Source organism: Anastrepha obliqua, chromosome 2 (genome assembly GCF_027943255.1).
Source record: "Anastrepha obliqua isolate idAnaObli1 chromosome 2, idAnaObli1_1.0, whole genome shotgun sequence".
Classification (NCBI taxonomy): Eukaryota; Metazoa; Arthropoda; class Insecta; order Diptera; family Tephritidae; genus Anastrepha; species Anastrepha obliqua.
In genome coordinates this window covers 103799294-103817368 of record NC_072893.1, presented here as the reverse complement: position 1 = coordinate 103817368, position 18075 = coordinate 103799294, and the positions used below count along the sequence as shown (strand labels likewise).

Here is an 18075-nt window from a genome sequence, read left to right as displayed (position 1 = left end):
GGAGGTTCAGAAAATATTTATTTTTTATTTTAGGGAAGCATGGCTGGCTGTTAGGGCTTTTAGCTCACTTTGAAAAATAAAATGATTACTTTTTTTTGCCGAATGCAGTGTTCCGTAATCCAAATTTCAGTAATGTATTGACCCACCTTCACACTGAATACTCAACTTAAAAATTTCCATAGAGGCAAAGATGTCCAGCCGTGATTGTTTGTCTTATTTCCTTTCATTATTTGAGATTAATTACATTACTACATTATTTGAGATTAATTAAAAAATTAATTACACAATTTCGCATTTATTAAAAAATAAATAAATAATTTGCGCTTATACTTCTGTTTTAAGCCAACTCCGAACGGCAAATGAGTTTTTTTAAGGAGGAGGAGCTCGGCCAAACTCCCAAAAAGGGCGTAAGCATCAATTATTTATTTTTATTTTCATATGCAAACTTTGTACGGCATATCTGAAAGCCTGATTGGCTAAGTTAAAATAATACCTGGATTAGATTTTGTTGAAATTTAATAAAGTTTTTTACTTTTTAATATTTTAAATATTTTTTTATAATCTTTTTCAGTTCTGATGCATTCCAATACTGTGGCCTTCACTGTGCATTGATGCAGATTTCAGCTACCGTTGCTTGCATAGCAATACACTCAGCCTGAAAGCACGCTACGATAATTGTTGGCATGACAACCGACGAAGTGATTTTGCGGTAAGTTTATATTCCTTCGAGTGGAGCTACAAGAAATCCAGCTCTTGACTAAAATCTAACCTGCTTAAGCTTACAAGTAATTTTTAAGTTTAGGTGAGCAGCGATGTGAACATTGAAGAGCTGCACTGTAATGCTTTGATAGTATTAGTAAGCAAATCAAGATAAAGGATAAGTGTGGCTAGCAGCAGAAGTTTTGCTCAATGCGCTTACCGCTTGGAAAATCAAATAAATCCAATCTGATTTAGATTGTGTGTGTATGGGTCTATTGTCTCTATTTTTTCTCATATTTTTTATTTATTTCTATTTTCATTTTCTTTGGTTATACTCGTATTCATTTGGTCTGTCTTTATTTAAGCACTTTTCCTATCTACAGCCGAAATCTGTTCGTTCCTACATTACAATCCAATTCAATTCAATCACATTGATGCGCTTAACTGTTGTTGCCGCCAGCCGGTCAAGAGGTGGAAAATTAAATTAAGCGGAGCATATTGACCGGCATCTTTGCCTACACGCGCGCCATGCGACGGTGACGACGATGTGCACGATAAGCCATGTGTGCGCCACCAGCATCTTTGTCTGCATTCTCCGCCTGGTCATTTGCCACTAATCCAGCTTTCATTGCATTCAAAGATGCCAAATCCCGTCGCCGACGTCGTTTACCCGCTATTGTGCTGCCCACTGGCGCCGCTGATACAGTGCCCAATTGCAGCAGTAGTGGATTACTGACCAAGGCTGCTGCAATGCCCAAGACTGCAGCGCTGGCCAGCGGTATGAGGAAACTCTTCGCTAGCAAAGCCTTTTGCGACAGCTCGTGATGTCCTTTGTGTGCTGCCGATTCATGTGACGCTTCTGGATACGTGTATGAGTACTCACCACCCGCGCCCGCATAGTGACCACTGCCCTTACCGCCGTACACATCGAAAGGTATGCCGCCGACTTCAACACTGTTGGCTCCACCATAGTAACCGCCATGTCCGCTGGCTCCATAGTGACCAGCCGCATGTGTCGGACCATAGTCGATGTAGTGTCCACTCGAGTATGGGCGCGTTTCTGGGTAGCTGACGTGTGCGCCGCCGCCAGGTGCGTAAGCTGTTGTTAATCCATGTGACTCGCTGTTGCCGTACGGTTCTGCGAATATCGGGTAGAGGCAATGAAAAAAAGAGATGTTTTTAGTGGCATACAATTACTTTGAAAACTTGTTCTTATAGTTCAGGGCACTTACTCACACTAATCCTATCTTGCGCACCGTGTCCTCGCAGTAGCTGCCAGCTGTTTATGGAATTCGCCAGCTGTTGGCTGGGGTTATTAGTGTTGTATTTTTTATGTCCAGCGAGGTCTGGGAAGGTTATAGGCTTGGAGATGAAGCTGGCTGTAGCGCTGTCGCGAATATGATAAGGTGCGCCATTTGTGGCGGCAGGGGAACTTGAAGATGAAGATGTTTCGCTTGTTGAACCTGGCCCTCTGAAAGGTGAAAAAAAAGATATCCAAATTAAAGACTTCAGATGATTTGTTTAGGCTAAAAATATTTCGTTCCACATATTTCCAAATATTTATGACCAGCCGTGTGGCAGGTGTGAAAGGATTGCATATCACAAGACTCCTTACTCGAACTCAAAGGGATCAATTAAACTCTCATGTCTTACGACCTCTAAATCTAAATTCTAGCTAAGTTGTTCACTTTGGGGAACTTTTTTGAGGTTGGTAAGGGATAATTTTGTATCAACTAGTCATCAATATCAAAATCTATTATCCCTGGATGGTTAAACTCATATTTTATTTCGTCTTGGAAGTAGGCGGTGAATGGTGAAATTTTCACTAAAACCAAATTCATTGGTTTTAATATCGAACCTGCTGAAGATCTCCATGTGCGTCGAATATTTCTGATCTATCGAGTCCAGAAAAATATGTAATAATAGTGTTCGAAATGATCTAAGTCCATGAAGTACTTTTTGTTTGTGGTATCAAGAAGCCAAGGTGGTCGCTTCTTAACACATCGGTGCCAAAGACCTCAAACCAGATTTCAGCGAAGGCCGAGCAGACGCACAGAAAGCGGTCTGCCATCTCATCCTCCTCTCCACTTGCTGGACAGAGTGCACTGTTTGAGATGCCTGCCTTTTCCATGTGCTTCGCCCATAGAAAATGGTCCGTCATCATTCTAACCAGCTGCTAAAGTCCTTTCTGTCTAAAAACAGGAGGATCTACGACAGTCGGTCGGACATGGCAGGTAACATCTGTTTTGTTCATCTGTATCCTCTCTCAGCCTGCCAAGCTTGCTTGTGTATTGAAGTCACCTGTTTGCTAACTGTGGCCTGTGGCTTTGATGACTGCAGAAGTGAGTGGCAGAAGGGGCTCCGGGCCCATCCAAGTTAAAAAGTCAGAGGCCTCACGATAAAGGAAGTTTTGAGCGATCAACTCTGGGCAAACTTTCCTAGAGAAGTTTGTTTGTCGAAATTTGTCGACATTCTGAGAAAATGTTATCTTTGCCCGCTATTTTAATTCATATAAACTAAAGTCGGACAGTCAAGTGTGGTACCATTAAAGTACAATCAAACAAACCGAAAAGGGATGGAAAGAAAGATAGAGACAAGGAATAAATTGGAATAGTGGTTATTAAGAATTATGGACGGCATGTGTTGAAAAATGTTCAAGATCCTTACATCCTCTTGAACAGCACATCGTCAATCTATACTGTGCCTCGGGACACAATGGTGCCTCATAGAGTGAGGAAGCAGTTGAGTGGTGAAGGAAGAGGCACGGGTATTGGGTAACCAAGTCAAAACATGCATAATATTACTGCTCTCATAAGTTGATGAAATGGATAGATCAGCGACTAGAAACAAATTGATTAACCTGTGCACCTATTGCTGATGCTCTCTAAACCAAAAAACTGCTTCTTACGTCATAATGGTGCACAGAGTCAATGCTCATATTACCAACAACATCGCAGCTCCACAAACCGATTTTTGTAGAAGCTTCGGATATGAGGAGGACATAGAACGTATTCAGAACTTCTTGTGCGTATGTCCCGCACTTCGAAGAATGCGCTACTGATTTCTGCAGATCTGGGTAGTTAAGACACGGCGGTTTTTTTAGAGGCTTATTAGATTCACCTAAAAATCGGTATTGTTTAAGAACACGTAGGTTCAGGGCTAGGAAAATCTTCCCCAGAACATCACAATGGGCTTCTGTGGCCACCGAGTGAGCCCTTGATAAAAGGAGCAGCGCGTCTAATTCAGACTAACTTAATGGATGGTAAACTGCTCACAGCAATATTGAATTCCGAAAGCTCCTTAGGTGTTGGTGGAAGAAGAGGGGTAAAATTTTGCCAAGCTACCTTTCAAGTAGCTACTGCAAATAGCAACCGAGTGATGTTGAGTGGCACCTCATGGATTCCCAATCACAACCAACTCTATACTAACGACGGAGGCTTTGTTATTCACAGAAACGCACTCGAACTCCCGCGATCGGCACGTGATCAAAACCATTTCCAATGCTCCAAAATACCTAGCGTTCAAAGAGCTAACTCTCCCAGCCAATCTAAAAGAAGTCCATCATAGCTTACTACTCTTGCAAATCTATGTTCGGCAAATAAATGGAAACTCATGTTACAGGTCGTTCTCTGGATGTACAAAGTAGTGGTTCTGCCAATTTTAACGCACGGTTTGGTGAGAAGTTCTTCGGAAAGACTATAATATCATTAAACTGGGGAGGGTACAAAGGAGCGCTTGTATTGGCAACATAAGAGCATCTAGAACTTGTCTCAGTGCTACCCTTAATATCGTTTTGCACTTACTTCCCATCGACTTTCACATTATTTCCATCGCTGCTCAAAGTGCAAACAGGCTAAAAGAGGTTGGTCTCTGGAGGCCATCCTTCAAGGCACATGGTAGGATTTATGGGCAGTTAACACCGTATTTCTCTTAACTTCTCTCTATCCGCAAACTGGAGTTTGAGAATCGTGTCAGAACAATCTTTTCAAGTAGACAGGAAGGGAATGAGGGAAAAATCTATACTGAGGGTGGTGCCTTTGCCTTCAAGGGGAGTCCGGAATCGGGAGTCGGAGCAGGAGTTTTCTCTAAATCAGTCAATTTATCTATCTCCTTTAAACTGCCGAATACTGCTAATGTTTTTCAGACAGAAGTCTTTGCGATTTTGTAGGCATGCAGAATGCTTAGGGATCGGGGGAGCGAGATAGATATTAACATTTTTTCGATAGTCAAGTCGCGATCAAGGCTCTGATGATGCAAAGGTAGAGATCTTAATTAGTTAACTCCTGTAAAGAGGAGATGAAATCCTTGGGTGTACAGGAAACATTTCTCTGATCTGGCTTTCAGGACATAGGAACATAGAGGGAATTGAAATTGCTGATTAGCTTGCGGCACCTCCCGGTCATCGGCATCTGCCAGACTGTTGTTAAAGGGGAATTGCACAACTTCTTTCTCAGGAAAGCACAGGTCTGATGGAGCTCCATTTTTTAGTGTGGTATTTCGATAATCTTATGGGCCCATACAATAGATGAAGGACACAGATAGTTCTGGGGGCTCCACGCCATTCGATTTTCAAACTTTTAGTTAGACCTGCAGGTCATTGGACGATCGGCACTCACGCAGAAAAGCGGGTTTTACTATTTAATCCCCAATGCAGAGGCTGTGGGGACTTTTCAGGAAGGAGACTATTGAGCACTTTCTCCGTAAATGTCCGGGTTTGGCAGCCAGACGATTAAGGTCATTCCGTGCTCCTTTCTTCGACAGCCTGGGACAGTTCTCCAACCAAAACCCCATCAGCCTTTTCCGTTACATCAACCGCTCTTGTTGGCTGTAGATATCTGCCCGTTGGAGGTCTCATGATGTATCAAAACGACGCTTTAGTGCTAGTTTTGACCATTTGACCTACCAACATATCTAGCCAATGTAAATATATCTACACTTTAATGCGTATCTGTTCAATTTCCTTTAGTAAATTTTGCTGCTCATTTAGGGGCATATTTAACTCATCCTACCAAAAAAACTCCACTTCATGCCCTTGTGGCCAAATGTGATAATGGCAAAGCGGAGATATAAATAAATTGATTAAAAGAATTTACGAATGAGCATATTTTTTATATTTTATTGCGTTATCATTGTATTTACTCCTACAAAGACACAATTGAAAGCCCATTGACAGAACGTGCGGAAATGTGCGACATGTGTGTGGGTAGAACTAAAAGAAACTCACAGAAAAAGAAGAAAAGCTATTTTGGGCTGTCGTATTACAGCGAAATTGCCAAGTAAAGGACGCCAAGCCCCCATGCCGTCTGTCTCTTGTGTGCCATACATTATCGCTGGCGCTGAGCAGGACATGACTTTGCTTTGCTGAGAGTACTCGGTACTCGTATGTGACTCGCAGTTTTAAAATGTTGCTCCCCTCAATCAAACATACATACATACACACATGCATGAGTATTGTACGTGTTAGAATATATTTGGTGACACCGGTCAACCAGAATCTGACCACAAATGTTGCTTGCCAAGTTCACGGTGATTTCGTTTTTTCTTCGTGAGACTCGTGCATGTGGGTGAGGAAGTGTGTGTCTGCTTGCTTTGTCACGTGTGCTCATAATTTGTCGCATTGTTGCTTTAGCCTTTGGCTTTTTTGTTAAGCATTGGAGATTATAAAAAGTAACAACAATGGGCAGCATGAAAAATAAAAGTATGATAAAAGTGAAAACGACAAATTGTAGGATTTCAACTCCTTCCGGAAAATGACTGAGCGTTGAACATATGGTTGGCTAAAGGAGCTTATCTAGCGCGTATGTTCTTGTATATGTGAATGTATGCACTAGGTATGCCAATCCCGGGAGTCAATAGTTTCGGTATTCCGAAAATCCTGAAAGATTCCTTATGAAATCTTATATAATAAATAAATAAAAATATAAATAAATTCAGAAATTCTACAATAGTTTCGGGATGCCGAAAATACCGAAGTTTTAAGCATAAAACTATTACATAATAAATAAATAGTTAAAATTGTAAATTTTTTTTTTTAAATAGTGTCAATCCGACAACATGCATACTTGCATAGTGGCATTTTCACCCACTAATTTTATTTTCAATAACTTTATGTAGATTAAGGTTAGAAACCATTGGCTTTAAGACCATGGCTGGAGATCACCAAACATAAAACCGAACTAATCCTGATGAGACGATGCCACATGCCACTAGAGGTCAGCATGTATCTAGGCGGCACATCAATAGTAACTTAAAAAGCGGGGAAATACCTGGGCATTCAACTCGATTGTATGCCTACGTTCTGAGCTCAGATACGACACGTGGCTACTAAAGCAGCGAAGATCAGGGGAATGCTGAGCAGACTAATGGCGAACATAGGTGGACTAACCCAGATTAAAAGTAGGTTGATCATGGTCACCACAAACGCAATACTCTTGTATGGAAGCGAAACATGAGAAGATTCGCAAAAGTGTAAAATTAAACGCAAAGCACTGGAGGCTGTACGACGAACATCGGCAATCAGTGTAGCTACAGCCTACCACACTATCTCAGGCGCAGCAGCTTTTATGATCAGCGACGAGATACCTATCGACCTCATGGCCCGCGAACGAGTATGGTGCATATACTGCGAAACATCGGGATTAATTTCGGGATCGAAAATCATCATCCCTCGTCTGTACGTGTGCTCCCCACACAATACCTCTTGATGCTGTCTCTAATGGGCATTAAGGTGTTAGCTTTCACTGCAGCACATATTTTTTATATTTTTATTGCCATTTCGTTTGGTTGTTGTGTTAAAAGTTGTTTCGCAAAAAATTGTTTTGCGGCATTTTCCGTTGATTGTAAATGTTTTTATGCCCTATTTTGTGAAACATTCGTAAACATTTTCTCATACTTTGGGTTGTGCGCGATCGACTTTAAAATTTCAAATCCACATAATTTGAATACCCTTTTGAAATATTTGTATGCAATAGTGAATTTGAAATCTGCCGTGCTTTGAGTGTAAAACGTAGTAGTTCTGCTACTTTTAACGTATGGATGCTTGGTTTGGTGGGAAGCTTTTCGGAAGGGTTATAATATCACTAAACTGGGGAGGGGGTAAAGGACTGCATGTATTGGCAACACCGGAACATGCAGAACTTGTCCCAGTGCTGCCCTGAATGTCGTTTTGCACTTACTTCCCATCGACTTTTACGTTATTTCCATCGCTGCTAAAAGTGCAATCAGGTTAAAGGAGGTTGGCCTTTGGAGGTAATCTCGCAAGTGACACGGTAGCATTTTTGGGCAGTTAACACTATATTTCTCTGAACATCGAACAGATCTCTCTATCCGCAAACAGCAGTTTGAGAGTCGTACCAGCGCAATCTTTCCAAATAGGCAGGATGGAAACGAGGGGAAAATCTGCACCGAAGATGGAATCGGAGTCAGAGCAAAGGTTTTTATGGTGCTGATCCGAACTAGTCAACTCCTGTAAGGAGGATATCAAATGAGGGAAATGAAACTGCTGATGAGCTTTGAGGCAAGGAGACCTAATTGGTCTCAGAGACCTCCTACCCGGTTATCGCCATCCCATTGACTGTTGTTAAAGGGGAATTGCACAACTTCTTTCTCAGGAAAGCGCAGATGATATGGAACTCCATTTCTTGGCGTGGTATTTCGAAAACCTTTTGGCCACAGTTACTCCTAAAAACTCCATGCCATTCGACTTCCAAACTCGCAGCTATGTTTACCGGTGATTGGATCCATTACCATTTAATATAACTCCCATTACAGAAGCTGTGACGACTTTCAGAGAAGGTTTTTTCGCGTTTTCTCTGTAAATGTATGGGTTTGGCAGCCAGATAATTAAGGTCCTCCTATTCGATAGCCTGGGGCAGGCCTCCAACCAAAACCCCATCAATCTTCTCCGTTACATCAACAGCTCTTGTTGGTTATATACAGGGTTGGCCATATTAAACTGACCCATTGAGTAACCCTATAACTTTTTACTGTAATTTGAAATCTAAGGTTTACGTCAACAAGCCAAAGACACTAGGCGCACTTAAGGCCAATATCCGACGGGAAATAGCCGCCATATCGGCCGAGACGCTGGCCAAAACTATGGAAAACGTCGAAAAACGGGCACATTACGCTATACTTGCTAAGGGCGACCACTTGCGCGATATCATATTCAAAAAGTGATGTAAACGAATCTCCTTGAACTAAATTAAATGTTTTTCACAATGAAACACAAAAAAATGTTTCTTTTTCCATATTTTTTTAATAATCACATGGGTCAGTTTAAGATGGCCAACCCTGTACATATCCAAATACGTGCTAAGGGCGACCACTTGCGCGATATCATATTCAAAAAGTGATGTAAACGAATCTCCTTGAACTAAATTAAATGTTTTTCACAATGAAACACAAAAAAATGTTTCTTTTTCCATATTTTTTTAATAATCACATGGGTCAGTTTAAGCTGGCCAACCCTGTATATATGCCCATTGGAGGGCTCAAAAACCTGCTTTAGATTTTACCTTGGGAAGCAGCCAATCGGCTGGAGTCCACTGTGCGCTACGGCCGAATACTCGTCAAGAATCGTTTTCTTTCTGTCCACGAGTTTATAATCATCGAGTGCCACGCGGGTTACCCATTTTAGACGCATATTTATCGAGGATCCTATGCTCCGTAAACATGGCATCCCTTTCTTGACCTTCTTAAAATGTTTTATGTCTTTGACGTGCCGTAGTTTTATGGTATATACTTGGTAATATTAAAATGAATCGAAAATATGCCCCTCTACAGAATTTGCAAAAACATTTGGTCAAGCTGCAACTCAATTTTAGCAAAAAATAAGCAGAACTACCAAATACATTTTTTTCCTATATTAAAATCATAAAACTTGTATTACACTTGTAGAGGGTATATTCTTTGGCTTAAATAAGTCTTGGTAGCTGTAAAAAACGTCCTTACTCTACAAGTATTTGCATTTTTGAATGTCTGCCAACTTTCACTTTTATCTGAATTGCATAGGATTGTGGCGAAAAATCGTAAATTTTCATGGCTTTTGCGCTTTCCCACCACTATTTTAGGTTTCACTAATCATTGCTGTCTTTGGATTAAAGAGGTGAAACTTTTAAAGATTACCTTTAAAGCTAAGGTGAATTTAAAAAAAAAATCTTCGTTTTAAATGTAAACTTTTTATTACAAGAAGTTATCTTATTTGTGCGTTTTAAGAAAGTCGGATTTTTTGCCATTAAAAGTTGGGGTGCATAAATTTTTCTGAAAAAAAAATCCTAATTAAGAAACCGTCAATAGCAGAAACACTAAATTATTAAAGGCAAACATTTTCCGTTGAACAGTCAGTTGAGCGGAGGGCCCCGCTCTGTCTCGTCTTTATATATGTACTTTCAAAAAGCGTTCGATACTTTAGCATACATCCCGGCGCTAATTGTAACGCCCTAGAGTGCAAAGGGGTCTCATCGAAATTGATTCAGCTCATTGAGGCACGTTACACGGACGCAAGCTGTCGGATAATGCATGAGAAACTTCTGGGAGACAAAATCAAAATATTAGCAGGTGTACGAGTACAACAGGGATGTGCTCTCGTCGTTTTGTACGATTTCATGAAAACCGCCCCGTCATCTGGCCTCGGTATTACTTGGGGACTGCAAGAGCGCCAGCGGATCTTGATTGTGCAGATGACATGGCAGCGAAGATTTCAGCAGCTGAGAATGTCGGCCTGAAGATCAATATCCAGAAAACCAAAGTTATACGCATGGCAGAACACAGAACGCAACACAGAAAATACGCAACATTTCTCAATTGACGGTATCGATCTCGAAGATGTACAATCTTTATGCTATTTAGGCAACGGTCTCGTTTATATCGGCTTCTGGAGGTTCGAGCGATGCTATCAAAAGCCGAATAAAGAAATCTGTGACGGCATTTGGTTCGCTGCAAGCAATGTGGAACGCATTACACATTTCACAGCGCACAAAACTGCGAGTTTTCAACTCCATTGTAAAGTCGACTTTACTTTATAGTTGTGAAACGTGGAATGCGACGACAGGTGACTCAAGCTCATTATAAGTTTTTGTAAACAGATGCCTTCGAAAAATTCTCAAAATATTCTGGCCAAATATTGTCTCGGTTGCTGACTTATGGATCAGAACCCAGCAGAAGCCAATACTATTATAAATCCGAAAGAGAAAGTGAGACTAGATTGGCCATGTTCTACGCAAAGGAAATGAAGCCTTAACAAAGGCCGCCATTGACTGGAACCTCATGGAAGCCGCAGGCGTGGATTTTCAGCGAATATCTGAAGACGACTGCTGGAGTAGGAAAGGCGCGCCATGGAGCTTAGCTGGAATGAAGTTAATGGATTGGCGCAAAACAGTCGCAGGAAATGGAAGAAATTCGTTGTGGCCCTATGTTCCACACTGGAACTCTGGGAATTTATGATGATGAAACTTTTTCCGACCAATTTCGTTCGAGAAACTAGTGACGAGATTGCCGCGTCTCTATGAAAATGAATACTCACACCCATTTTCATACTTCTCCTTTGATAGCGGCAGTTCGTTTGGAAAACTGTGCTGAGATTCAGAAGCCTAAATGCTGGTATGTGCACAATTGAGGATACAAATTGCCACATAATCGACTGACCGATCGTGAGCGATTTCGTTTTCACTTATACAGGATCTTTCAAAAGACGCACCCAGATGTTGCTTTAAAATAAAACAAGTAAAAATTTAGATACTTTCGGGTTTCACTATTTCTATGCAAAATACAGCTCTTCAAAATTATATTTGAAAAATGACATCATTTAAATGTTCACATGCTCGACATTCAGATGAAAGTTCCTTAGAAAACTTTGTATCTAGTCTTTTACCAAGTCCTCGTCAGTTCATCGTAACGAAGTCGTATAAGCCTTCAGATCACTGCTGTGTACCTCAGGCTGAGATTTTCGAAGTTGAAAGGGCAGCAAACCTAGCTTGTGATACTACTGGGACCATCTCCAAAGTTAACTTTTACGTAGATATTCAGGCAGCCATTGAAGCAACTACATCAATTAGTATAACGCACAAGATCGTTCTTCAGAGCAAGAAGGCAAGGGAGAGGTTGGCACCGCACTATAAGCCACATTTCTATTGAGTTCCAGGCCATAGGGACATTGAACGGAGCGATCAGAGTCGTACTTGATTTAAACTATCATTAACACAAATAGATTGCAGAACTATTGGCTTTTATAGCGTTTTTATATTTTATTTTATTTTACTACGATTTATTTGCTATTTGACAAAGGGTGAGTATTCATTCGATAGAAGTATTTCTGCCCTACAAAACTTTGTTGATTTTACAATATGGAAATGGAATACCCAGGAGGAAAAATCAACATTTTCGACACCTGCTCTTCTTTGCTTTTCATCGAGGTTAAAAAGCTACCGAAGCAGCCAGGGACATGTGCGGACTGTATGGATAAGGTGTCATAGGCAACGCTACAGCAAGGAAATGGTTTGCAAATTTCAAAAATGCCGACTTTGATGTCAATGACATGCCCCACAGCGGAACAGCGGAAGGCTTTCTAAATTCGATGAAGAACGTCTCAAATAACTTTTGTAGGAGAACGTTCGTCAATACATCTTCATTCAATGGGGTTCACGGCAAAATTGGGAGCCTGGGCGCCTTACGAGCTGTACGAAAAAAATAAAGAAAGTCGCCTTCAAATAGCTTCTCAGCATCTCGTCTGTCATGAACAACACGCGGTCACACACAGCGCCTTTTGTGCCGAATCGTCACGAGAGATGAGAAATGGTGCGTAGACATTGTTGTGAAGTAAATAAAGGAGTAGGTGCCTCGAGGAGATACGCCAAAGCTGAGAGTTAAGCCGGATCTTCTTCCAAAGAAGATCATGATGGTGGGATTGGGGGGCCTGGGAGGGTATGGTGCACTGGAAAATGCTCGAAAGGAATGCCACGGTCAACAAGGAGCTCTACATTGCCCAGCTACACTGCGTGAATGAGGCTATTCGACTGAAAAGCCCTGATCGACTTGGTCAAACCATACTCCTTCACGATAATGCCAGGCCTCATGTTATACAAGTCGTCAAAGCCGCACTCCAAGAGCTCGAATGGGCGGTCCTTCAGCATCCGCCGTATTCCACAGACTTTGCAGCGACCGATAACCATCTTTGCCGCTCTCTGTCAAACTATATGAAGGGCGTTACCCTCGATAACACAGAGGCTCAACAACTTCTTTGACACCAGGCCAGGCGATTTTTAGCGGAGCGGCATCAACAAATTGGTCGAGAGTTGGGAAGAGATTGTAAACAGTAACGGCGAATATATAAATGATTAACGTATTGATATAATTATTGTTTTGTGTTTAAATAAAAGTTTTCGGTAAAAACGCTGCGAACTTATTCCCCAACCCAATATGATTGGCGCGCTGACGGGACATAACCCAGTATCAGCGTATGCTTATGCGATAGGAATCTCGGACAGCGAGGAATGTAAACAGCATGGCTTAAGGAAAATTATAGAGCATCCCTTTTCCGGATGCCCTGCGTGATTCAAAACCCGCTTAAAATATCTAGGGGTGCCACAGTTTGATGTATAGGAGGATATATCAGTAGTAGGTTGAAAACGTCTCCTTAAATTCGCAATAGAAACAGGTACCATGCGGCTGAACTATTTCAAAACACATAACTAATGAGCTCTATCTGGTATCGCTATGAACCGAAAAGGTCTATGCGTGACTGCAAGTCCAGCTTAACCTTACCTAACCTTTGTAAAAAAAATGACATCTGAAAATTGTTTTGAGATTTTCAAATTTGTGTTTAATAAGAAAACATAACCATGTATCGGGTTATATTATATGTTCTGGATCACAAATAAAATATATTTTTCGCGTGTTACTTCTTCGCTCCGAAAATAATGCTTAATTGTTCCTTTTTTTAATGATTAACGATTTTTTTCCATATAACGAATGCGCGACACATTTTATACGAACACCCCACACCCTCAGCAAGTGTATATCCTATACATATAATATATATAGTTCAAAAACTACTCCCCAGTTCTTCAACCCACCTATAAAATTCAGGTGGAGGATCGTAACTTTTTGCTGCCGCTGAATTGGAGGCCGATAAGTCTGACACTTTTATATTTCTTTTCACATATCCCTCGGCCTGGGTGGAAGTGCTGGGGCCAAAATTAGTTGCTTGGCTTGAGGTAGTTGTTGTAGCATCCTTGGGAGTAAACGATGTAATACTAGTCCGATCTTCAGCATGAGCCGAAGACACGACAAAGAGCACGAAAACGATTACTAAGGATTTAGAAGTCGTTCTAAAATTTAGATGACGAAACATTTCTCGCACAAAAAAACAACGCACGCGGTGTCACATGTGATAATAAATATTAATAATATTTTATGCTTCGCTCTATTTTAAGTTATGAGGTAACTATTTTATTATATTTGAACAACTTCCACTGGTGCGCACTTCAATATATAACTAAAGGCTTCACTGTTGCGTGCGTCGACTTTTATAAGAAAGTCAATGACTTCGTACTAACTTTGGTTTGTTTTGTTCGTGTTGTTGGTGGTTTTTTTAGAGTATTTAATTTTAATGGTTTTATTATTTTTGTAGTTATTGTGGCTGTGTTTGTAGAAGTTGACAGCGTTGTTGTTTAGGACATAGACAATTTAAGCCTCAAATTGTTGTTTGGTAAAGGCAAAGAAGCAACAGAAGATGGCTCAAATGCGCGCAGTGCAGCACGCACAGTGGTTTGGTGTCACAAGAAGTGATCATCAAATTGAATTTATGCTAGTCGAAAAAAATATTTGCACTCTCATAAAACCGAATGGGAGCTTTGTACAGAAAGAAACGTCCGTCTTTGTCCGGAAGACGCATGCAAGCTTTTGCTTGAGACATATTTCCTGACCTGCTCAGCGGGCTACACCAGACGCTCTTTTGCCCACACGAGTTTCGGGCAGTGAATAATGTCTCGCAACTAAGCTTACCACGGCAGAGCGAATGAGAAGAGCTAAAAGACGTCTCCAACTGATATACTGGAAAACAAGCTTAAAGCATCTGAAAATAGGCAAGTTTCTCAAAGATTTTAGTGTTATTAGAAGAAGGAAACCTTACACCTCAATTGGGGATTATCGTTTCATTAAGTTACAGGGATTATCGCTTCATCGACTGGATTTTGCAGCATATTTTCTATCGTTTCGATCACTATTTCAGTAAATTCGCTATGTTTAAGGGGATTACACATGGTCAACACAAATTTGGAACCCAAAACCAGGTTACAATTTGGTGAAGGCTCTTGACGTACTCGTATTACGTCGGTATTTCTGGAAAACGTGGCGTATTGAGATTATTGTGAGGTCAGATTAAATTTCAGTTTATCAAGAACCTTTAGAAAATTGTAGTCTAATTGTAGTCAATCAAATTTTGCAGGCCTGTGTTATCGGCATGACATCAATCTTTAACGGCCGCTACACAAAAAAGTTGTAACGGTGTTAAACTGCTGTTTCGAGGAGGGCGCATGGAGCCAACAGAATGTCTGATTAGATAGATATATTCATTTTGAGGATTGAAATTCAACCTCTTGTGCCCTCTACCTATCACAGACCCAATTCCCTTATTAAGCTCAGGATAGAGCTGGGTCAGCTTGAGCGTATGTGCTTTTCCTCTGGTTGCAGTTGGCCGAGATGTATCAGCCTTTTTCGCGCTATAGCGCTGCACTTCAGGGGAAGGTACATTGGAGTCTCCTGGGATTGGTCGCAGAAATGACAAGAGTCAGTAGACCAAGTACCGATCATGTGCAGATGACTACGCAGTCTGCAGAAACCTGTGAGAATGCCCGTGAGCATTCTCAATTTATCCTTGGAGAGGATGTGTTTTAAAACTCTTTTGGTTGTACCCTCCCAGTAAGGAATTCCCAGGGGTAGCCATATAGTTCGGTACCAGTTTACGTCGCGTAGCCTTAGCTTTTTTGATGGTGTGTTGTCTCATAGGAAGGACGGGCTCGGCTCCTATTAAAGGCGAGGTCGCAGCCTCTCTCGCCAATGCGTCCACTATTTCGTTTCCAGTTATACCCCTGTGGCCTGTGACCCAAATTAGCCGGATGTCATTGTGCGTTTCTAGTAGATTGAGTTTCTTGATACATTCAAGGATCAGTGAAGACTTGATCTCGCAAGACGATAGGACCTTGAATGCTGCCTGATGGTTGCTCAGAATATCTGATTACAAGCGATATCATCTCTATCTTAACTAATATTTCGTTGCATACCCAGCGGACTTCAACTCAACTCACTCTGCCTTTTGCACTTCTCCACTGGGAGTATTAAAAAGCGACACAATGACAAGTTCGTTCATATGGCATCATAATGGCATGAACAACCTAAGTGCGGTTTCGTACTCTGAGACAGAGGTCGGTAGCTAGCGAAACCTAATCTAACCCATGGAACTTCAAAATGTGAGACGTGGAATTTTACATGGAATTCGAGTGCTGTTACAGAAATGGCAGGAAGTTTCAGAATTGGTCCCTTGAGTACAAGTTAGGTGGTAACTACTGACACTGGCACTGATGAATGTGAAAGCTGTCCTTTCGATTGTATCTCGTCTGCTCTTGGTCGAATGCAATGCGAGAGGGGTCGCAAAGTAGCTTCTACAATGGAGTTTGGCTCATATTGAGCCAGAGTGTTGCTCATTTTAAACAAAAATAATTGTAAGTTCTTAACTTCATAGATTATGAGCCAAAATCAATAGCGCGATGTAGATTGAGGATATCTTATCTCAGCACCTCAGGAGCTCCTTGAACGAGGTGGTAGTGAAGTATGTTACGATTGTTATATGGGCGTCCGAACACAGGAATATCGAAGTTTTTGCCATTTGATATAAGTGCCAAGACTGACGGGAATGAACATAGAAGCATACTGTCAAGAAAAGAATCAGACTACACTCTCCAAACTCGGTTGCTTTATCTTCGTGTAGACTCCAGCTTGAACCTGTTTTCAAGTCAGATCTCGCCTAGATTCGGTGAAAGAATATCTAAATCACTAAACTCTCAAGGCCGTTCCTCCATTCGCGCATGATGAGTATCATCACTGGAGATTGTATTTTTGGAGACGTACGGCAATGGAATTTGCATTCCACACCAATGACTTTAGTTATAGCTGCAGAGTTCAGAAAGCGGTTGAGAGCGTCGAAAAAAGGCTATTCTATGATTCGCTGCGGCAAAAACTCGATATCGTTATCTTAGTAGAAGAAAATATCTATGGATGCCTTGTGAAATTGGAGTCAATAGACACTTGAAATCCCCAGCGTCTCTTGAAATAACCTCTTTCTCTCATGAATTACCTTACGTTGGGAGCTAAAGGGACATCACTGAAATGATCCGCTTACGTGGTGTCACAATAGATCTCTCTCCGCTGTCAACAATTTAAGACCATCATTTTCAAGTAACTTATAATCTTTAAAATTCTTATTTTAAACAAAACTTTTCATTATGATTAAAACACTGTGCAACAAGGCTGCCGGATTTTCTGTATTTTCCTTCTTTTATTTGCCATAGTTTGATTACATAGTAAGTTTTATTTTAGTACGAGCACCTACGCATTCATTGTCGTCACCAGCAATTAGTGACGCTAACGCAATTGACTAACCACTAACATTAGCAACAGCAACAACAAAATTGGTTCCAACTGTAATTCAAATATGTAGGCACATTTTTATAATTCAATCAGTTCACTTTCGTTTAAAGCCTATGAATGCAAGCTTGAGTCACTTCAGGTTGGGAAAATCTCAGAGGCGCTTAACAAATATTTCCATGTTGTAGTAAATAAAATTAGATACTTGCAATAGTATTTGGGTACATATGCTTGTATTTGCGAGTTATTTCCCTGCAGTCAAAGACACTAGTTCTAAACGACTAACATTTCTACCAGTTCACTTTCCAGCTGAAGTAGTGCGTCTTCTATCTATTTTCCATGTTAGCAAATGAAATTTTTAACATGAAGATAAACCATGAATTGTCAATTGCCAAAAATCACCAGTTTTGAACTAGTTGAAAAAGTATTTAAATAAAAATTGATAAAAAACTTTTAAGAAAAATTTTATCAGAAATCAAAATTAAAAAATAAATGTTTTTCTTAAAAAATGTCTAGTCCAATTTGTGACCCAAATTATTTGCCTTTGTCTAGTTGAAAAAGTAAGTAAATGCACATTTGAAAACTGTTTTATTATGAATTAAAATATTGTGGAACATTTTTTTTTAATGTTTGTTCTAATTTGGATTAATTGAAAAAATAAATAAAAACGGATAAATAAATTTGAAAGCAAAATGTTGTATAAATAAAAATTATAAGCAAAATATTTTCTTATAAAAT

The 18075-nt window shown here is 40.6% G+C and overlaps 1 protein-coding gene and 1 long non-coding RNA gene across 2 annotated transcripts in view; one reads left to right on the top strand and one right to left on the bottom strand.

The window, feature by feature from the left end:
* LOC129239182 (uncharacterized) overlaps positions 1-18075 on the top strand; it is a 77933-nt gene that overhangs the window by 34540 nt on the left and 25318 nt on the right. The window contains exon 3 of the long non-coding RNA XR_008581825.1: positions 572-709. This is a non-coding gene — a long non-coding RNA (uncharacterized LOC129239182). The remainder of the gene's footprint in view (positions 1-571; positions 710-18075) is intronic.
* LOC129239181 (uncharacterized) lies at positions 1215-14047 on the bottom strand. The gene is made up of 3 exons (XM_054874519.1): positions 13770-14047; positions 1932-2170; positions 1215-1837 (listed from the first exon to the last, which is right to left on the bottom strand). Exons 1-3 carry the CDS (start codon positions 14045-14047, stop codon positions 1215-1217), a joined length of 1140 nt encoding a protein of 379 aa, XP_054730494.1.